Source organism: Macaca mulatta, chromosome 12 (genome assembly GCF_049350105.2).
Source record: "Macaca mulatta isolate MMU2019108-1 chromosome 12, T2T-MMU8v2.0, whole genome shotgun sequence".
NCBI lineage: Eukaryota > Metazoa > Chordata > Mammalia > Primates > Cercopithecidae > Macaca > Macaca mulatta.
Window position 1 is genome coordinate 73835384 of NC_133417.1, and position 19082 is coordinate 73854465.

The window sequence follows — 19082 nt, forward strand, 5'->3', positions numbered from 1 at the left end:
AGCTCCAAGTGCTCTATGTTTAGAATTGCCTCTTTTTCAAGATGGATTTCCTCACAGGAATGGAGTGCTCATAATTCAGCATTTGCAGAAGGACTACCGAGCTTACTACAATTTTCTAAATTTTATGTCCAATATTGGAGACCCCCAGAATATCTTTTTCATTTATTTTCCGCTTTGGTTTCAGCTTAATCAGACAGTTGGAACAAAGATGATATGGGTAGCAGTCATTGGGGATTGGTTCAATCTTATATTTAAATGGTAAGATTTCTGTTTTATTTCATTTTTCCTAAGATTTATCCTTATATTTGTGGCTTTGGCATAATGATCACATTTCAGATGTATATTGTTTCTCTTGCGAAATCTTTCAAACATACCAGTTAACTTGAAACACCAGATTCATAAGTAGAACTTTTAAAAAGCACAGAAATGTATACTTTTTTTGTTTTTTGTTTTGAGACGGAGTTTCACTCTTGTTGCTCAGGCTGGAGTGCAATGGCGCGATCTCAGCTCACCGCAACCTTTGCCTCCCAGGTTCAAGCAATTCTCCTGCCTCAGCCTCCTGAGTAGCTGGGATTACAGGCATGCGCCACCACATCAGGCTAATTTTGTCTTTTCAGTAGAGACAGGGTTTCTCCATGTTGGTCAGGCTGGTCTGTAACTCCCGACCTCAAGTAATCCACTGGCTTCGGCCTCCCAAAGTGCTGGGATTACAGGTGTGAGCCACTGCGCTGGGCCAGAAATGTATTCTTTAATGACTTATAAGTAGTTCCCATGCCCCTGTAACACACATTCTGTTATTAAGAATTACTTAAATGAGCAGCATGATAATGAACACATTGATAATTCCAGAGACCATTTTGATATCTCCAGTCTAAGTATCCAAAGCACCCATAAGACATTCCCTGCAAGGGAAAAAAGCCCCCATGTTAATGGGAAACCAGGGTGCCAAAATCCCAAATGACTACCACCTTTAATAATGTGTGAGAGACCAGGACCTAAGTATTTTCAAAGTCTCTTAATCATGAACTTTCACAATTAACCCTGTGCTTGAGTCATGTTTTATAGGAAAGAATTGCTAATCTCCAATTAAATAATAGCTGTGTATGTAAATATATATGCATGTTTATAATTCTTTAAATACAGGATATTATTTGGTCATCGACCTTACTGGTGGGTCCAAGAAACTCAGATTTACCCAAATCACTCAAGTCCATGCCTTGAACAGTTCCCTACTACATGTGAAACAGGTCCAGGTAAGCTATTACGGCAGCCTCCAGTTACTGAAGGTCTTCCAATAGAGAATCATTACACAGGGTTATCATCTAGTAACTGATATTATATATGGTAGTAAAGAAAATCTCATGAGTGAGGATGCTAAAACTTCATAACAATCAAAATTACTAATGAGAAAGCAAAGCAAAAAAAAAAAAAAAAAGAGACACCTCAAATTCCATTTTGTTATTTATGAAAGGGTAGATTGGGAGAAAACTCCCCAAATGATTAAATATTTGGTGTTTACTTTTCAGAAGAATGTAATGGCTTGATACTAAAACAAGAAACAGTTAACTAGAACAAATTATCAAGGAACTAGACTAAGATCTTAGAAATGTTGGTTTATCTGCTGCTAAGCAACTTTCAAAGTTATTATAGGTCTTCTGAGAATCTCATGAATGAGGGAGGAATAGTCAAGTCTTTTGTAAGAAAGGTAAGGATTTCTCAATGTTACTATAGCCAGTAAAGACTATTTCTAACCCTAGAACAATCTCTTTAAAACGTATTTTTTTTTCTCTGTACACAAGTAGGCTTCTTGGGCCACTTCTTTTTTATTCTAATTAAGATTCTGTATGAGTATAAAGTCTTTATTGTGATAGTTGATTATAAGCCTGTTTTAAAAAGTTTTTTGAAACATATATTTGAAAAGTACATGTTTTAATTTATAGGAATGTGCTATATTGTACCTCATCATTTTACATAGCATAACATTCTTGCCAATTGACATCCTTCGAAACTAACTTTGAGTAGAGTTAAGGGTAGTAGAGAATGTGTAAATTCCTAATGAGTTTTCTGAATATGTCTTTTTTGTTCCCATAAAAGTATACATACGTCATATCGCTTATTACACTAAATGATATAACTAATTATTTATATATCTGATCGCCTAGACTGGGCATTCCATCAGGGGAGGGATGATGCATATTTTATCTTTGTGAAACCGAAGTATGATAAATGGATGAATGGTTGGCTGGATAACATTTGAGACCACTGAAATGTTATCGTGGTCAATTCCAGCCCTTTCTGGCATGTGTTCCACCTTATAAGACATTTTCTAGAAAGAGAGAGAGAGGAAAGAAAGACTGCATCTCTCTGGGAGATGTCCAATTCATTTAGGCATAGTTTTTAAAAGGCTCTGAAATTTTCTGCAGATAAGAAATAGGTCTGTCTTTGTTTAACAAATAAGAGACAGATATTTAATTTGAGTGAACTACTAGGTGAAAAATCAGGGAGGACATTTAAGTAAAGTGATTAATAAAAAATTCAGTAGCATGGAAAAGACATTCTGGAAGTAGAAATGCTACTGTCTGCAGGCTTTTTCTGCTAGGATTAATGCCCTCTTTACAGCTTCTCCTCATCTTCTGTTTTAAAACAAAGATTCTCACTGCAGTGGCCACAAGATAGGCATAGAAGTAACTGCTAGTACACAGCAGTCATTTATAAATAAATCAGCAAATCACAGGCATAGCAATGATACCCTTTGGAGTTTGACTTCTCAGCCCAAGGAAAATAAGCCAATTGAAGATCGAATACAAGCATTAGGGTGGTGTAAAAGTAATTGTGGTTTTGCCATTACTTTCGATGGTAAAAACTGCAGTTACTTTCGCATTAACCCAATACTTTTTCTTGTCAATTAAAAAACAATTAAATATTGAAGAATTAGTAGGGCTGTGGCAGATTTGGGTGCAACAGACTGAGTTCTTAATGAGCCTTGAGTATATGATTTCTGGAATTGAATGAACCTGAAAATCTGGGAAAAAATTTTTTGAGACAGTGTTTCTCAGGCTCAATGTAACTCAATTTTTCTTATTTCTACCCACTTCTAAACATTATATTTAGCCTATGTCTTGTGATTTTTTTCTGAGTTACTCATAATTTTCACGGTGAATATGCTATTCTATTATTCATTTCTTATCTTGATAGTTAACCACTTTTCAAATGGACGGACATTTTGTTGTTGCAGGAAGTCCATCTGGCCATGCAATGGGTTCGTCCTGTGTCTGGTATGTCATGGTAACCGCTGCCCTGAGCCACACTGTCTGTGGGATGGATAAGTTCTCTATCACTCTGCACAGGTCAGTCTTGCTGCAGTTTCTGTAACACTGGAATACAACAGTTTTTAATACAGAAAGTCTCGTCTAAAAATTAATTTTAGTGCAGTTTTAGTCAATGAATAAAATGTGCTTATTCTATTCTTTCATAGACAAAATAACAAAATGAATAGAAAACTAATATTTTCCTTTAAGATAATAGCCTAATTAGCTCATAGCTATTTCCGCTTTTCAAGTTGGAAATGTTTAACTGATGAAAGACTTACTAAATGTGCCTCTGGGTTTCCAAAATGCAATAATTATCTTGATAACTCATAAATACGTCATCTAAAATTATACAGCGTGAGGAAACATTTTTGCATGCACATTCCCTTGCTTTAAAATTAACAGGAAGTTTTGAGAATCATCATTCTCCTTGACTGCATCAGTTTATTTAGTAAAATTATGCTTCCTTCTTTGAATAGCCAATGCTTTTGATTTCAGTAACATATATTCCAGCTTTAAAGAGTACACAAACTTTTTAATTAAAAACATTCTAGAAGCAAACTTAAATTTGAATGTTAGTAGATTTAATGTTAGTAGGTTTCTTAATGTTTAGAAAGGTCTAGAACTTGAAGGTTACTCACAGTTGTTTAGAAATTGGGTTGTTTCCTTCTCTTCTTTCCTGAAATACTTTGTCATTAAAACAATCGTGAGTACCAATTTAGCCATAAATTAGGCAACTTGAAATTAGATTTGCAAGTTAACCTTAAAAAAATACTATAACATATACCATGATTAAAAAGTTTTCTAAAATAAAAAAATTTCAAGATCTATCACATATTCCACTTTTTAGATTAGTATTGGATAATATAAAAAACAAACAACTAAAGGAATTTTGGTATCTTAAAAGTTTATTCTAATGAGACTGGGACCTGTATGCCTTAATGTATTTATTACCCAACCCAAAACAACAATAGTAAAAAGGTGTTATAATGTAAAAAAGTTAGCATTTTCTATTCACAGACAGTTTTCAAAGTAGGAATCTAGGTCAGTTTCACCTTTTATCTATACTGTATTCCTGCCTCCAATGACCAAACCTGAAAAAATATGTTTCTTCTAAGAAAAAAATTCTCATAACTCCTTTTTAATTTTTATAACTGCAGTATTTTCTTCATCTATAAAATTTTACTGAGTGTGTGCTTCTTACTTTTACATTACCAAATTCTTATTTATTCTTCTTCCACACTGATATCCTGCTTACTTCTTTCAAAGCCTCATTTCTCTGTGTTCCTTAGCATTTATATAACCACATTTCAGTCTGATTATCAGGAACAAACCATTCAAGGATTCCTGGAACTCAATGCTGCTAACACTTTTTTTTTTCCAATGACATGCATTGCTTGGATTTTAATATTTTTTATGTTTTTTGTGCATTGCTGTTTCTAATCCAAAGTATATAACCTATAGGTCAATTCCCCTGTTCTCTATTTTCTGTGTCTCAAAAACAAAACAAAACAAAACAAAAAAACAAAAAACAAGAAACAAGGAGTTTTGAAAATCTGCGAAATTAAACCTCATGAAAATTAGCCTCAGATGGAATGCTCATGTGCTTTTCATCTGGATGGTAGCTGCTTTTCTACTGAGTTTTCCTCAAGCAAAGAAAGGTTGAGAGTGAAGGCACATAGGGCAGGGCATGAAAATATATATGGTTCATCCTTGATCAATCTGGATATTAGTAATTCCCCCAAACTTGAATTTCTCCTATTCCATTAAAACAATTATTCTTATTTCATAGAGGTCAAATTGACTTCCTTTTAAACATTTATTAAATCTCAGCATATAGCACTGGTTAAATTTAATGCATTGAGAAATGTAGAAATCTCTGTTAAAACTTTTCACATCCTATGGAGTATGTGGAAACAACGTTTTGAAAAAAAATATTCTCAAATCATGATGCTATGTCACAGTTAGAAGATTCTTCTGAGAAGGATCATCTGATGTCATCCCCTCTAATTTTAGGAGTGATACAGTTTCTTTGCTTTTTACACTTGTATCTATTCTTCCATCGCAGACTGACCTGGTCATTTCTTTGGAGTGTTTTTTGGTTGATTCAAATCAGTGTCTGCATCTCCAGAGTATTCATAGCAACACATTTTCCTCATCAAGTTATTCCTGGAGTAATTGGTGGTAAATATGATCACTTACCCTTAGTTGTGTCCTTTGAAAGCTTTAGCTTCATTTGTTTAAGGGTATCAGATTCTCCCCGATAATCAACTTTCCAATTTCAGAGGTTATTCTGTGAAGTCACTGATACTAAATGCTACCCTGGGAGCTGATGTGGTGCAACACACCTCTCATAGCCTCCATGTACAAAGTGGCACGGTCTCAGTGGCATAAATTCACAAATTGCTTCATGAGATGGGCTTTTCTGAAGTGAAATTAGAGCTAAGTCTAACTCCCAAACCATCACTTCAGACAGTGTGCTTGAGTCTTGTGTCGGGGAACTTAATGACTCTGAGACCTGCACACTGTGCTATTCTCTCTGAAACACGTGAAGTGACTATTACATGATTACGGATTTCGTTTAGTAGCTGCTTTGTATTCCTGAAGCAGTGTTCACCACGACTCAGTTTCCACTGTTCAGCACCATGTTACCTTTCAAAGGCTAATTGGCTATGGCAATTGAAATGTTAATTGCAAGTACCTAGATCAGTGCTGTCTAAAAAGTGGGTTGTCAGTCAGTGCCACCAACTCCAGAACGATCCTTCTGGACTAGTATGAATAATGAAAACACCGTGGGCAAACCTGCATTTTTAGTTACTGCCTAAAAAAGGCTTTAGAAAATGGATAGAACCTCTGTGTCTAAAGCCCCTTGTCATTGAAAACGTGGCAAATTCTTTAATGCAGAGAGGAATGATCCTTGAGGGGCTCAAGGGCACACAGTCATCGTCAGTGTCTCTTTCCAATCCTCAGGCATGCTGGTGGCAGAGGCCTTTGAACACACTCCAGGCATCCAAACGGCCAGCCTGGGCACATACCTAAAGACCAATCTCTTCCTCTTCCTGTTTGCACTTGGTTTTTACCTGCTTCTTAGACTGTTCAACATTGACCTACTGTGGTCCGTGCCCATAGCCAAAAAGTGGTGTGCCAACCCCGACTGGATCCACATTGACACCACGCCTTTTGCTGGACTCGTGAGAAACCTCGGGGTCCTCTTCGGCTTGGGCTTTGCAGTCAACTCGGAGATGTTCCTCCTGAGCTGCCGAGGTGGATATAGCTACACACTGAGCTTCCGGTTGCTCTGTGCCTTGACCTCATTGACCACATTGCACCTCTACCATTTCCTCCAGATCTCGACTCAGGAAGAGCATTTATTTTATGTGCTGTCTTTTTGTAAAAGTGCATCCATTCCCCTAACTTTGGTTACTTTCATTCCCTACTATGTTCATATGTTAATGAAACAAAACGGAAAGAAGATTCAGTAGAGTGGTGCCTAGAGTTAGTGCTCAGTGTCACAGATCACCCTTCTCCATCCACCAGTAGAGCTACAGAGTAGGCACAGACCAGAAGCTTGTAGTCCGACGTCACAGAATAGCAGCAGAGGCCCCATTCCCCATAGAGATGTTTAGTTTGGCCTTTGCACTGGTCTTTTTTTTTTTTTTTTTTTTTAGTTCTTCAGTTACCAATATTTAAAAACAAGAATATTTGACATAAAAATCAGAAGTTGTGTAGTTTTTTGAAAAATCTGATAGTATGACAACACAGAGCCTGCATTCCCAGCTGGAGACAACTGACCAAAGCTGCATACTAACAGTCCCCAGTAGGAGGCAAGGACTCTCCATTTTCTCACAGTCTTCAGCATTCCAGCAGGAACCCCAGTATGATTCCTTTATCTTCTTAAGGCCAGGCTGCATCTGATTCCTGTTGGCATTTTAGTGGGGAACACAGCCATATCCAATCTCAGTTTTCAGTTGAGGAAGTGGAAGCCTACTTAGGTAAAAGAACTTGCTGGAGTCACGTCACCTTTGGAGCAGGAATTAGAACCCAAGGCTTCCGACACATATCCCTATTGCACTGTGTGTTTGAGTGTGTGCACATGCACATGCTTTTTTTGTTGTTGTTGTTTTTCCTTTGTAGAGCCAGGGACTTGCTCTGTTGCCCAGGCTGGAGTGCAGTGGTGGATAATGGTTCACTGCAGCCTCACATTCCTAGCTCAAGTGATCCTCCCTCCTCAGCCTCCCAATTAGCTAAGACTACAGGTGTGCACCACCATGCCTGGCTAATTTTTGAGTATTTTTTTGAGAACCAGCGTCTAAATATTTGCCCAGCGTCCAAATATTTGCCCAGGCTGGTCTTGAACTCCTGGCCTCAAGTGATCTACCCATCTCAGCCTCCCACAATGCTGGGATTGCAGGCTTGAGCCATTGTATTAGTAGTTGGCCTACACTGTCTTTTGTTTCTTTATTTACAAAAGGTAAAAATCAGTAAGAATGAATGCTTTCATTTAGATTCTATGATGACTGCCATGTAAATCAGCTACCTTTTCAGAAATGACATTGAAAGACTGCATCCTCTTTGACTTATACCCCACACAGACATGCAGGGTCTAGGTGGGGCCAACGATGGCTGCAGATATATATACACATGGGTCCAGGGGTGATAGAACAGGCCAGGCTACTGTATGGATTTGAACCTCTACTTCACTTCTGGTCTCTGTTTTATAGTAGTGCTCACCAATACTTCAATAAATTCTGCTGAACTTACTCTAATAGAACATTATGCAACCCCCAAAGACTTAACTCTTCACTATGACATCTCCATACTTTATTTTTAGGAGCCAGTCTTTCAAAACCAGAGAAATTAGGTGCCTTCCTCAAAGTTGTGCTCCAACCCAGGCCAACTATTAAATGCTTGCATCTGTTAACTGGATTAGTCTGTATGTATCCTGAACTGTGATGAAAATCTATAGCTTTCTTTTAGAAAATTGTTATTGATGGACTATTAATATTATATTAACAATTTCTCAGTAAGGGTGTTTTTTCCTCATTGAATCTAGGAATGCTGGACTTTAAGTTGATAATTGTGTCATTTCAATCAAGTACAAGGATTTTGAGGCAGATTTTACTAGATATCTTAGTAATCCCCCACAATGTTTTATGTAACTCTTCTCAGAATATCAGTATATTAATTATTTTAGATGACATATTAAATATTCTATGAATATTAATGAAAATAAGACAGTTGAAGTGACTGTTGCTTAACAAGATAGTAGCTGAGTATAACAAACCTCAAAAAATCAAAGTATTAATTACCCCTTTCCAAGTATATGTATAGAGTATATGTCATTGCTTTTACAAAACACAGTTAATAGCTTTCTTTATAAAAGGCAACTGAACTTTCTAAAAGGTAACTGAACTGAACTTGATATTAGTGGTTCAGTGATTCCAAAGCAAAAAGCTAAGGGATTAAGAAAGAATAGCTTAAGAATGAAATTTGTCTCATGTTGCTGGGACACTTGGGATGAAAGAAGTAGAGAAGAATGATTCTTCAGGTGATGACCCTTGTTCATTGGTTCAGTCCCACCCTATGCCCCACCATGTTGTGCCTTTAGATGCCTTCACGTTTCATGATGCATTTGTGTCATTACATCTTCCACACGTCAGAGATCTCATTCCTGTTTAAAAGCCCTTTGTCAAATTTCACATAAAATACTGTTAGTCTTGAAGGATTCTGGTACATCCCCTCCATCCTAGTACAATCTCAGCCTGCTTTCACCAAGGCCTGGGGAAACTGTGGCATTCATAGCCTGGGAATTCTGCTGCAATGATTGACTCTACCATAAATCCCTTCTGCATTTCCATGGAGAAGCTATCTTCAGCCACCCCACGGTGCTGTCCGTTGGGCAACACATTACCCTCAGAGGGGGACTGGGATGAGGTGTGGGCTTGTTTTCTATAATTAATCCCCAAGAACTCTGCCCCTAACTTCCATAAAGCCCCAGAGTCCCCATGTGAGTAGATTTCCCTCTTTATTCTAGTTGAAGTCTCCTGGAGGGATCCATATGGTGGTAAATTGCTTTTGCAATTGAAACTGCTTAGGCAGCAAGAGGAACCGTTTTTCATAGCCTTGGAGAAAATGCCTGCCCTTAATAATGATGGAAAAGGCTCTTCTGTTTCCAATTTATTTGTCAGAAGTAAGCGGAATTGAGCTCATTAAACACTGTTATTATAACCATATATTCAAAATGTCTACATATCTACATATTCAGGAGAAACATGTCAATACCATGAGCTTTTAGGATGAGAAAATCTAGACAAGTGATTCAAGAAACTGTCCAATCAAACCTACATTTGGAAAGAAATGCAAAATAATTTATTATTGCTGAAACTAGCTATCAGGAAGAATATTAGTGCCTTTCCTTTGACAACCTATTGATCGGACATCTGCCTAAAAAGGTTAAGTTGGTGCCTTCTTTAGACATATTTCATTACAAAACAGATGGTGATTAAAATAATTGTTATAAGATGTCCTTGATACTAAAAGTCATATCTCGAAATGCTTTACATTTTTTAAAATTTTTTAAATAAATTCAGGATCAAATTGGTACACACATACAAAAATCTTGGTGTAAGAGAAAGTCAAAAGACTTGGTTCTAAAAATGATATTCTTTTCTTAAGTATTTTAAAATTGTATATTTCAGCACTCTTCAGTTGAACTTTTTACAGTGCTGGAGATGTTCTCTGTGCTGTCCAATATAGTAGCCACTGGCCACAGATGTTTATTGAGCTCTTGAAATGTAGCTGATGCAACTGAGGAAATGCATTTTTTTTTTTTTTTGAGACGGAGTCTTGCTTTGTCGCCCAGGCTGGAGTTCAGTGGCTCAATCTCAGCTCACTGCAAGCTCCAACTCCTGGGTTCACGCCATTCTCCTGCCTCAGCCTCCCGAGTAGCTGGGACTACAGGCGCCTGCCACCACGCCCAGCTAAATTTTTTGTATTTTTAGTAGAGACGGGGTTTCTCCGTGTTTGCCAGGATAGTCTTGATCTCCTGACCTTGTGATCCACCCACCTTGGCCTCCCAAAGTGCTGGGATTACAGGTGTGAGCCACCGCAAAATGAAAAATGAAATGCATTTTTAACCTTCATTTACTTTTAATTAATTTACATTTAAGTGGCCATGTGTGTCTAGTGGCTACTGAATTGGACAGCACAAATCAAGCCTCACAGTGCTTTTCCTTGAAAATAAAACCCAAGTATTTTGTATATTGTCACTTGTGCCGTGTTCCTGTGAGACAACATGAATCAGCCTTAACGACTCTAAGAAGTTAACAGATATTGCTGCATTTTCCAAAGGGATCCTCTGCAGACCTGGATTCTCTCTCTGCAGCTTCCTTCTCTCTCACTCTGTTCTGTGAGATCTAGCCGCCTTGGTGTCCCTGAACTCTCAGCTCTGCTGCCTGGAATCAGAGAGTCTGGGTTTGCCCTCCCTGAACCATGTTCCGGAAACCCTCTGAGGGCCACAATACTGGGGGGGAGCTTTACCCAGTCCATGACCACATTCTGGATGGCTGGATGGCTTTCTAACGAAGCCTCCCTGCTTTTCTGGGTCCAGCATACATGAATGCCCAACACCTGTACGTCTGTGGCTATTTAGAAACTCTTCCAAAAAGGACCACTTGTGTCCAGTTGCCCCTGAGGATTTTGCCCTCATTGATGGGCTGTCCTAGCCACTTTGGAAATGGCAAATAGCTTCTAGGATGAATTCCTAGATCTCAATATTACCAGGAAACTAAAATGGGAGTCTAGCTTTTCCCCTCCCCTTACTTCCAATGCTTTCAGATGGTGTTTCACTCTGAAGGTAATGTGGTGCCATTTGCCAATTGTTAAAAGTCTGTTTTTATTAAGTTAACAGTAGAAAAGATCTATAAGAAGCAACGACTCCAGAAACTTCTGCCAAATGACAGAAATTCATGAGAAGATTCTAAGACTTAGAAGTGCTTCCTTTTCAGCTCTGTAAAGTACAAATGCAGTTTATGTCCAATTTGAGCAGGTTTGGTGTGGAGTACTAATTACTGTCTGCTATCCTTTGAGGGAGAGCACAGTAATGACTCAGATGAAATCACTTCTCATTTCTTTTGGCAGCATAGAAGTAATTGCTCTAAAGGAGGGAAGAAGCTTCAAAGATTAAGGTTATAAAGGTTAGCATAAAACCGATTGTCTTCTGTTTTGAATTTTTTAATTTCTTAGAGTTTTTCTTTTTTCTAATGTTTTGCCGTTTGCTTTCTGAAGAGAATCTGTCCTCAGTTCAAAAACCATGGTATTTCCCCAAAGAACAATATGTTCTGAAGGAGCTGCCAGGACAGGGGCAGGTAAGGAGTGAAGGCAGCAGCTGCGGTCCCGCCGAGCGGGACTCCTGGCACACGCGGGAAGCGCGGGGAGGGAGGGAGGCGCTCGCAGCACAGCAGCCCATTTCCGGCGCTGGCCAAGTGGAAACTGAAGCGGCTTCCATGGGAGGATCTGGGTGCGCTGCAGGGGGAGCAGGTCATATGTGTGCCTGGAAAAGAAACCCAGCGCTACCAAGACAAAGAAGAGCTTCTCTCCTCTCGCACTCACCTAACCCTGTGCATCAACTAAGCCGATCACACTCTAATTCCTGTTCAAAGAGTTGGTTTTTTCCAGGATTCAGGCTTTGTCTGACGAACAGCATGGACCGGATTGTCCTCTGTGCTCATACATACATCCTGCTGCTAATGGAAGATGGGCATTATCTTCCACCCGCCCCCGCCCCTTGCCTCCAGGCTCAGTAATTCTGCATCAAAAACATTTCTATATAATCATTCCTTTCTTAACAGTTGTTCAAATAAAAAAAATGGTAGAGCTCTTGCAATATTTCTAGATGAAAACTGCATTGACTTAACAAAGGAAAAATAATGTTTCTGTCTGAGTTTTGGAGGGGTGTGTGTGTGTGTGTGTGTGTATCTTATTCTCTTAGCTTTGGAATGCTGATGCCCTGCCCAACCTGGCCAAGCAAGAGGCTGCGCCACAGGTCCACATGTGGATCCCAGAGGAAGTCTGAATGCAGGTAGGCAGGTGCCAGGAAATTCAAAGGCAGATGGATGTACAAAGACCTGCGTGGAGTTTAGCAAGCAGCATCCTGGACTGGAATAATCAGAACTACGTTCTAGTCTGGCCCTGCGTCTAACCACTAAAACTTCAGAAGGCCATTTAGTGTTGGTGGCCTTAGTTTACCAAGTTCTCAACTGAGGAGTTTAGTATGGGGTTAAAATGGAAGGTTCATTCAGGGTGTGATATTCTGCAACTCTGAGGTTCTCATTCAGTCCAACATACTGTACTTTGACTCTCCAACCAGCTCCTCTATTTTGTTTGCTTTTTGTGAAGCACTATTTCTGTGGAAGATTTTCAGATGTATTGTTAATTTTTCTGTGAAGTGGAGCAAGAAGGTGATAAAGAAGACCCTGGCTAATGTGTTTTGATACTGTTTTAATTTTAGTTACATGCAATGAACAAGGCTATAAATTCTACAAGGCACTCCATTTTGAAATGTGCTACTTTATTAAACAATTTTGGATTGATCAGTCTTTTAAACATTTGATTCCAATTATAATCTGAATTTTATAGCAATAAAAAAGTACATGGAGATATAATTTAACTGATGTTATGGGGCAAAATTATTAACATGAGAATAGCCATAGACTTCCTGCTATCCTGTCTTGCAAGAGACATCCCATAATTAAATTCCAACTCCAGTTCTCCTTTCTCAACATCCTAAAGAATAAATTCTTGCTGGAAGAGATACTAAGCAGATCACATAATAATGGGCTGAGTGAGAAGAAAGGAAGGAGAGGGAAACTTGGCTTTGTGGGAGGTAAGGTTGGAGAGCTTACATGACTGAGCTGAGTGAGGAAAGTGACTAGAGTTTTGACATAGCATTTTAGTAAGTTTGTTGTGGAGTAATTATGGATCTCTCAAAGACATAAAGATAAAATTTACTTTTTAATTTTTTATGGCTGTTGAAATGTGCTTCCTGAATGAAACGCAACTCTGACACCAAGTTATATGACGCCGAGCTTTTTGAGGATGACAAAATTAGAAATCCAGATCCAAAAAGCTTCTAAAATCTTCTCGGGCTTAACTAGGGCCCTTTCTGTCCATGCTTGTCTTTTTACTCGCCCACCCACCAGACCAGAATGTATTAAATGCCTTCAGCTGCTGGAGATGCAAGGGTGAGTTCAATATAGGCTCTTCCCTGGGGGAGGCCTCCATTGATTTTGGGCTCGCTTGCAACAGCTCTGGGTGAACTTGAGAGATACCTCTGGCCTGTGGGCTTGAAGAATTGGTTTGTGACTATTTCCAGCTATAAATTAACTGGTAACTTTACTCCCCATTTCTTCTAACCCATCCTTTTCCAAATTCATCCTCCTCTTGAACCACTTTTTTTCCCACCTCTGGCATATCCTGTCAATGGGGTCTAGATTGTTCCCAGTCTAACATCAATTTTATTCTGTGAAAGGATGAGAAAGCATACTCAAAAAACACTAAGTGCCTAAGTAAAAGCTTCCTTCATTTAAAGCAGGGCATGTGCAATGTTCCAGGAAAGAATGAGCTGCCAGGACACCCATCCAGTCATATCATCTTTCCATGGCAGTGATGCCAGGTAAAAAAGACTGATTAATTCCTTCTTTCACTGAATATTTTTGGAATATCTCTAGATATAATGATCATATTTGAAGATCATTTAAGCATGTGTTAATACTTCAACACTGCATTATTTTCTTTATACTTACATTTCAGGATTTTTATTAATAAAGATCTAACTATCGACTAAGATTGTATTAATTTTTAATTAACAGCAACGACAACAACAAACACAATTACAAAAAACTACTTCAGTGGCTTAAACAAGTGAGAGGTGTCTTTTTCTCCTGTAACAAGATGTATGAAGGCAGGCAACCCAGGCTGGAGTAGCTGCACAGAGGATGTTCAGGAATCAGGCTGAGTATCTTCCTGCTCTGCCATCTGTGGTGTGTGGCTTTTGTTCAAGTGATCACAGCATGGCTGCTGTGCATTCAGGAAAGAAGAAAGGGGGAAGAGATTCAGGTTTTATTTTACCCAGGCTTTATTCAGAAAGGGACAGCCTGCATAGGGCCTTGTGCCTATATTTCATTGACAAGACAATGTCACCTGGCCTTTATCTAGCTGCAAGGGAGTCTAGGAAGGTAACTATTTTGCTTTCCAGCCTCTGTAATAGAGGAAAGCAAAAGAAAAGGGTGTTGGATTGGGTGTCAAGAGAGACAACTCCTGCCATAGTGACTTATCACATACGTAACAATGAATGCAACACACAGCTGCATCTCTCCCTGCAGCCTGCCAAATTATTTTGCAGTAACATGCTAAAACCATGAAGGCAAAATGCTTTATGAACATTATCAGGAGATATATTTCAATGACTAAATTTTCTCCTTCCAAGAAATGTTATTGAAACACTGCTCATTTCTTACTTTGATTCTATACTTGAGATATGAAAAAGAAACCAAATACCACAAAGGTTTTATCTTTTTTGGTAATCTTTTATAATAATCATAGGCACTTGTTCTCTGTCACCCTTAGCAAACATTTCCATTTCTATCTCCAGCTCTTCTGCTATCTCCAGCTCTTCTGTTCTCACATTTATTTTGTATTTGAGAGCAGGAGCTGTACCTGAATTACAGGAAGGAGGAAATTGCCAATTCACCAGCTGGCTCTGTATTTTTTCTTTTTATATAACACATTTTGTCCTAACTCCGATTTATTGGGTTGAGTAGTTGCATTCGGATAGCTGCATGCCAATCATGTGTATCCTGATTACTCATTATGAGCCTTAGGATGCCATACAACTCGCTAATGAGCACATTATAATGCTGGCCAGTGCTAATTAGATGATAATCATGTGCATTGCTTTATTTACAGTCTGCTATTTAAATTAATTGGGTATTTAATTGAACACAGTGTGAGAGAAATTGGAAATGGGTTTAGAGGTTCAGTGAAGTTACTTTCACCTGCCGTCTCATATGCAGGTGAGATTATTTACTTGATCTGTAAATTTAGAGCAAATCCAAGTGGACATAGTGCTCATTTTATGAGGGTACACATGCATATGTAAATTTCTCTCAAAGTGTGTTTGAAAACAACCAAATTCTTAATTTTGTATATCCTCTAACATCCTTTTGTGCCTTGATTAAAGGGAGATTTTGCATGCATAAGAAATATTTAATAAATCAAACCCTTAGTTGGAAATATGAGGTGGGATCCTAAACCAGCATGATGAAAATGTTCTGATATTTTCTTAGGATAGGAAACTTATATTTAATTATTGAATAAATATATGGCAAACTATTCCTAATTATAATCCTATGTATTTTACACTTTCAGGATATAGTATCAAAATATTCCAAGACCTACGTTTTAAAATGAGTGTATAATTGCCAAAAATTATAGGCATGGGGGCAGCACCAAATTCAGAGCACCTTTTCATTGAAATAATTTCCTAAGGGCACAGGTAGAGTAGATCTAGAGTAACTACATAAAAAAGAGTTTTTGGACAAAAAAACTAGAGGCCAATTTTTCTACTTTTTTTTCTCAAACAGTAGCATTTCTAATATATGGGCATCTCATTCATGTGATTTTGAAATGGACCAAAATTCACTGAGAGTCTCTTTTCAAAATAAGTTGGAAAAATGTGCTGCTTCAACTTTTGCTAAGAATTGTTCATAGAAAAAAAAATCATAGATGGTTCTTATAGATCAACTGGAAGAAAACTTGTTTTGGGAAAAGGTCCTCAGGAAGCTTAGCTAATATGACCGTTTTTAATGTCATACTGTATTTTGTTACACTAAATCATCTTAGTTATTTCACTTTTGTCAACTCACATTGGTGAATCAAATAAAATGTATGATGTAAAGAATTTTAACCACTTCTGATACAGGCCAGTGTAGCTCTATGACTTCTGACATCAAAATGACTTGTTTGATTCCCCAAAGGTCTTTCTTTCATCCAAACTGACATCCTGCAAAACTGAAGTTTTGCAAAGTTTCTGAGTACAGTGTAAGGACACATTCCAATGGAGAAACTGGACTCATGTTTTTATAAGACTAGAATTACAGAGACAACTGAGATTCATTCAGACTAGAAAATTCGTGCACCTGATATTCTAATTCTGTGTTATCCAACATAGTAGCCACTAGTGGCTCTTGAGAACGGAAGTTGATAGAAGGTTGATTTGAGCTAAGATGTGCTGTAAATGTAAATGCACCTCAGATTCTGAATATTTAGTATGATAATGTAAAACTCTCAGGATATTTTTATTGATTATATGTTGTGAGAGCAATATTTTGGATATATTGGGTTGAATAAAATATACTATTAGCATAGATTTCACCTTTTTTTTTTATTTATGTGACTAGAAAATTTTAAATTTCCTATGTGGCTCACATTAGTGGCCCATATTATATTTCTGTTGAAAGGCACTGCTCTGACCCATGGAAAGAATGGGTGTTTCCCACTTTTATTCCTTATGTGGTAGCTGACAAGTTATAAGCTACCTGTGTGACTTTGAGAAGACTATTCAACATGATATATTGAGGTAGCGCTTTATGCCAAGTACCGAGTAAAGCACTGGGGACATTAAGATGAACTAGGAAGTCTCTGCCCTCAAAGACCATCAATAGACATTTTAGTATATGCAGGGAGCTCTGGTCACACAAAGGACAAATGGCTGGAAATAAAAGTTACTAAAATTTGGCAGAAATTCTTCCAGACATCTTTTTACACATACAAGTATGTACAAGCACATGCCAAACACACATAACAGATGTGTGTATGTATGAGTGTGTGTGCATAGATGATTAGATAGATAGATAGCATACCATCTTTGATGATCAGAAATCTTTTTTTTCTGCACAATATATCATGGGCATTGTTCCATAAAAAACAACAAATGTAAGTCAACATCATTATTTTGGCTTCATGATAAACGTCATTGTATATATGTACCAAAACTTATTTGACCTTTACCCCATTGTCTTATTTATAGATTTGAGATTTTTTTCCAAATGATTGTGAACAACGCAGGAAGAGAAAATTGCGCTCACTTTTTGTGATTAGAAGTTTAAAATAAACTCTGATAAATGGGCTCTCTGGTGAATCTATATCTGGACTCCCTTCTCTTCTGGTGATGTATCTTTCAAATCTATAATAGTTTCAGTATCTATTGTTCTAATTTTTGTGACTGTACTGCATTTCTATCCCCTTTTCATTTTAAACTTTAGTTTTTTCAATGAAAGATACACATGTACATAAGTCTTTTAGCAATTTCTTTCAGTATTCCCCTTCATCTTTTACAATAAGATGTTTTTATTGCTATTTGTTTAAATGTTTAACTGTTCAGTTTCCATTATGAAATATGAGGACCACAAGGATCCAGTTCTTTTTTTACCCATGTCCTATCCCATCCACAGCCTACCCCACACATTTTTCTTGTTCCTTTCATAGTCTATCCATAATTCTGGTTTAGATCAGTATTAAGCTTTTACATTGATGTGACTTTGTAAATAACATACTCAGTGTAATAAAATATATTTCCTTTTTGTGTAACTTTTCTTTCCCCCTAGAGCTAATAGCTAAAAATCTCCAATCTCACTCTGTCTTCTATTATGCATTGCTAATTTACCCTCAAACTCTAGCAGGGGGTTCTGTCTTCTCTCAGCGTTCAAACCCATCAGGCAGTCTAGCAGCTCCATGTTTTTCTGGGGGACATTCCTCTCAGAACCCATGTCCCTGCCTCAGTCTGGCTCCTTCCTATGGGAAAAGCACACCTGTAATCCTGTGAGCTCCTTCCTAATCCTCCTGGACATTCCCAGCACCTCATTCTCGAGTTAGGTCATCTGTTCTTACATCCCATATCTTCCTATTTCTTTGTCTGTGCCTGTATTTTTAAAAAGAGCCCCCTTTTGTGGCTTCCTGAGAAAAGATGGGGAGTAGAGGTGTTGAGACCTGCATGACTGAGAATGTCTTTAGACCTCTCTCATTCTTGAGAATAGCTTTGCTACATATAGAATGATTTCCCCTTAGAATTTTGAAGGCAAATCTTTATGAATTTTAGTTTCATTGTCAAAAGGTCCTATGTCATTAGAGCTCTTTTTTTGTTTGTTTTGTTTTGTTTTTTTGAGACAAGGTCTTGCTCTGTTGCCCAGGCTGGAGGGCAGTGGCGCGATGTTGGGTCACCAAAGCCTCAACCACCTGGACTCAAGCAATTGCCCCACCTCAGCTTCCCGAGTGGCTCATGCCACCATGCCTGGATAATTTTTGCTTTTCCTTTTTTGTTAGAAATGGGTTTTGCCAGGTTGCCCAGGCTGGTCTTGTACTCCTGGGCTCAAGCAATCCTCTTGCCTCAGCCTCCTAAAGTGCTGGGATTACAGGCATGAGCCACTGTGCCCGGTCACATCATTATAATTCTTTATCGATTATATGTCACACATTCCCCCTTCTCTCCTGGAAAATATTCTCCTTTTCCCTCGTTTTCTAAAATTTTATAATGTGCCCAAATAGGATTTTTATTTATTATATTCAGTGTTAGGTGAACTCTTTCAGCTTGGAAATTCATATTCTTCAATTATAGGAAATGTTCTTAGACTATTTTTAAAAATAATTTCTGCCCCTCAGTTTTCTCTGAACTCTCTGGAACTAGACTACTAATTATTGCACCACCTGAAAGGTTACCCT

At 38.1% G+C, this 19082-nt stretch overlaps 1 protein-coding gene across 1 annotated transcript; it reads left to right on the forward strand.

Annotated features, from left to right (window-relative positions):
* On the forward strand, nt 1-8735 carry G6PC2 (glucose-6-phosphatase catalytic subunit 2). The gene is made up of 5 exons (XM_015110260.3): nt 1-258; nt 1144-1253; nt 3236-3347; nt 5377-5492; nt 6279-8735. Exons 1-5 carry the CDS (start codon nt 125-127, stop codon nt 6788-6790), a joined length of 984 nt encoding a protein of 327 aa, XP_014965746.3. The 5' UTR covers nt 1-124; the 3' UTR covers nt 6791-8735.
* The last annotated feature ends 10347 nt before the right edge of the window (nt 8736-19082 follow it).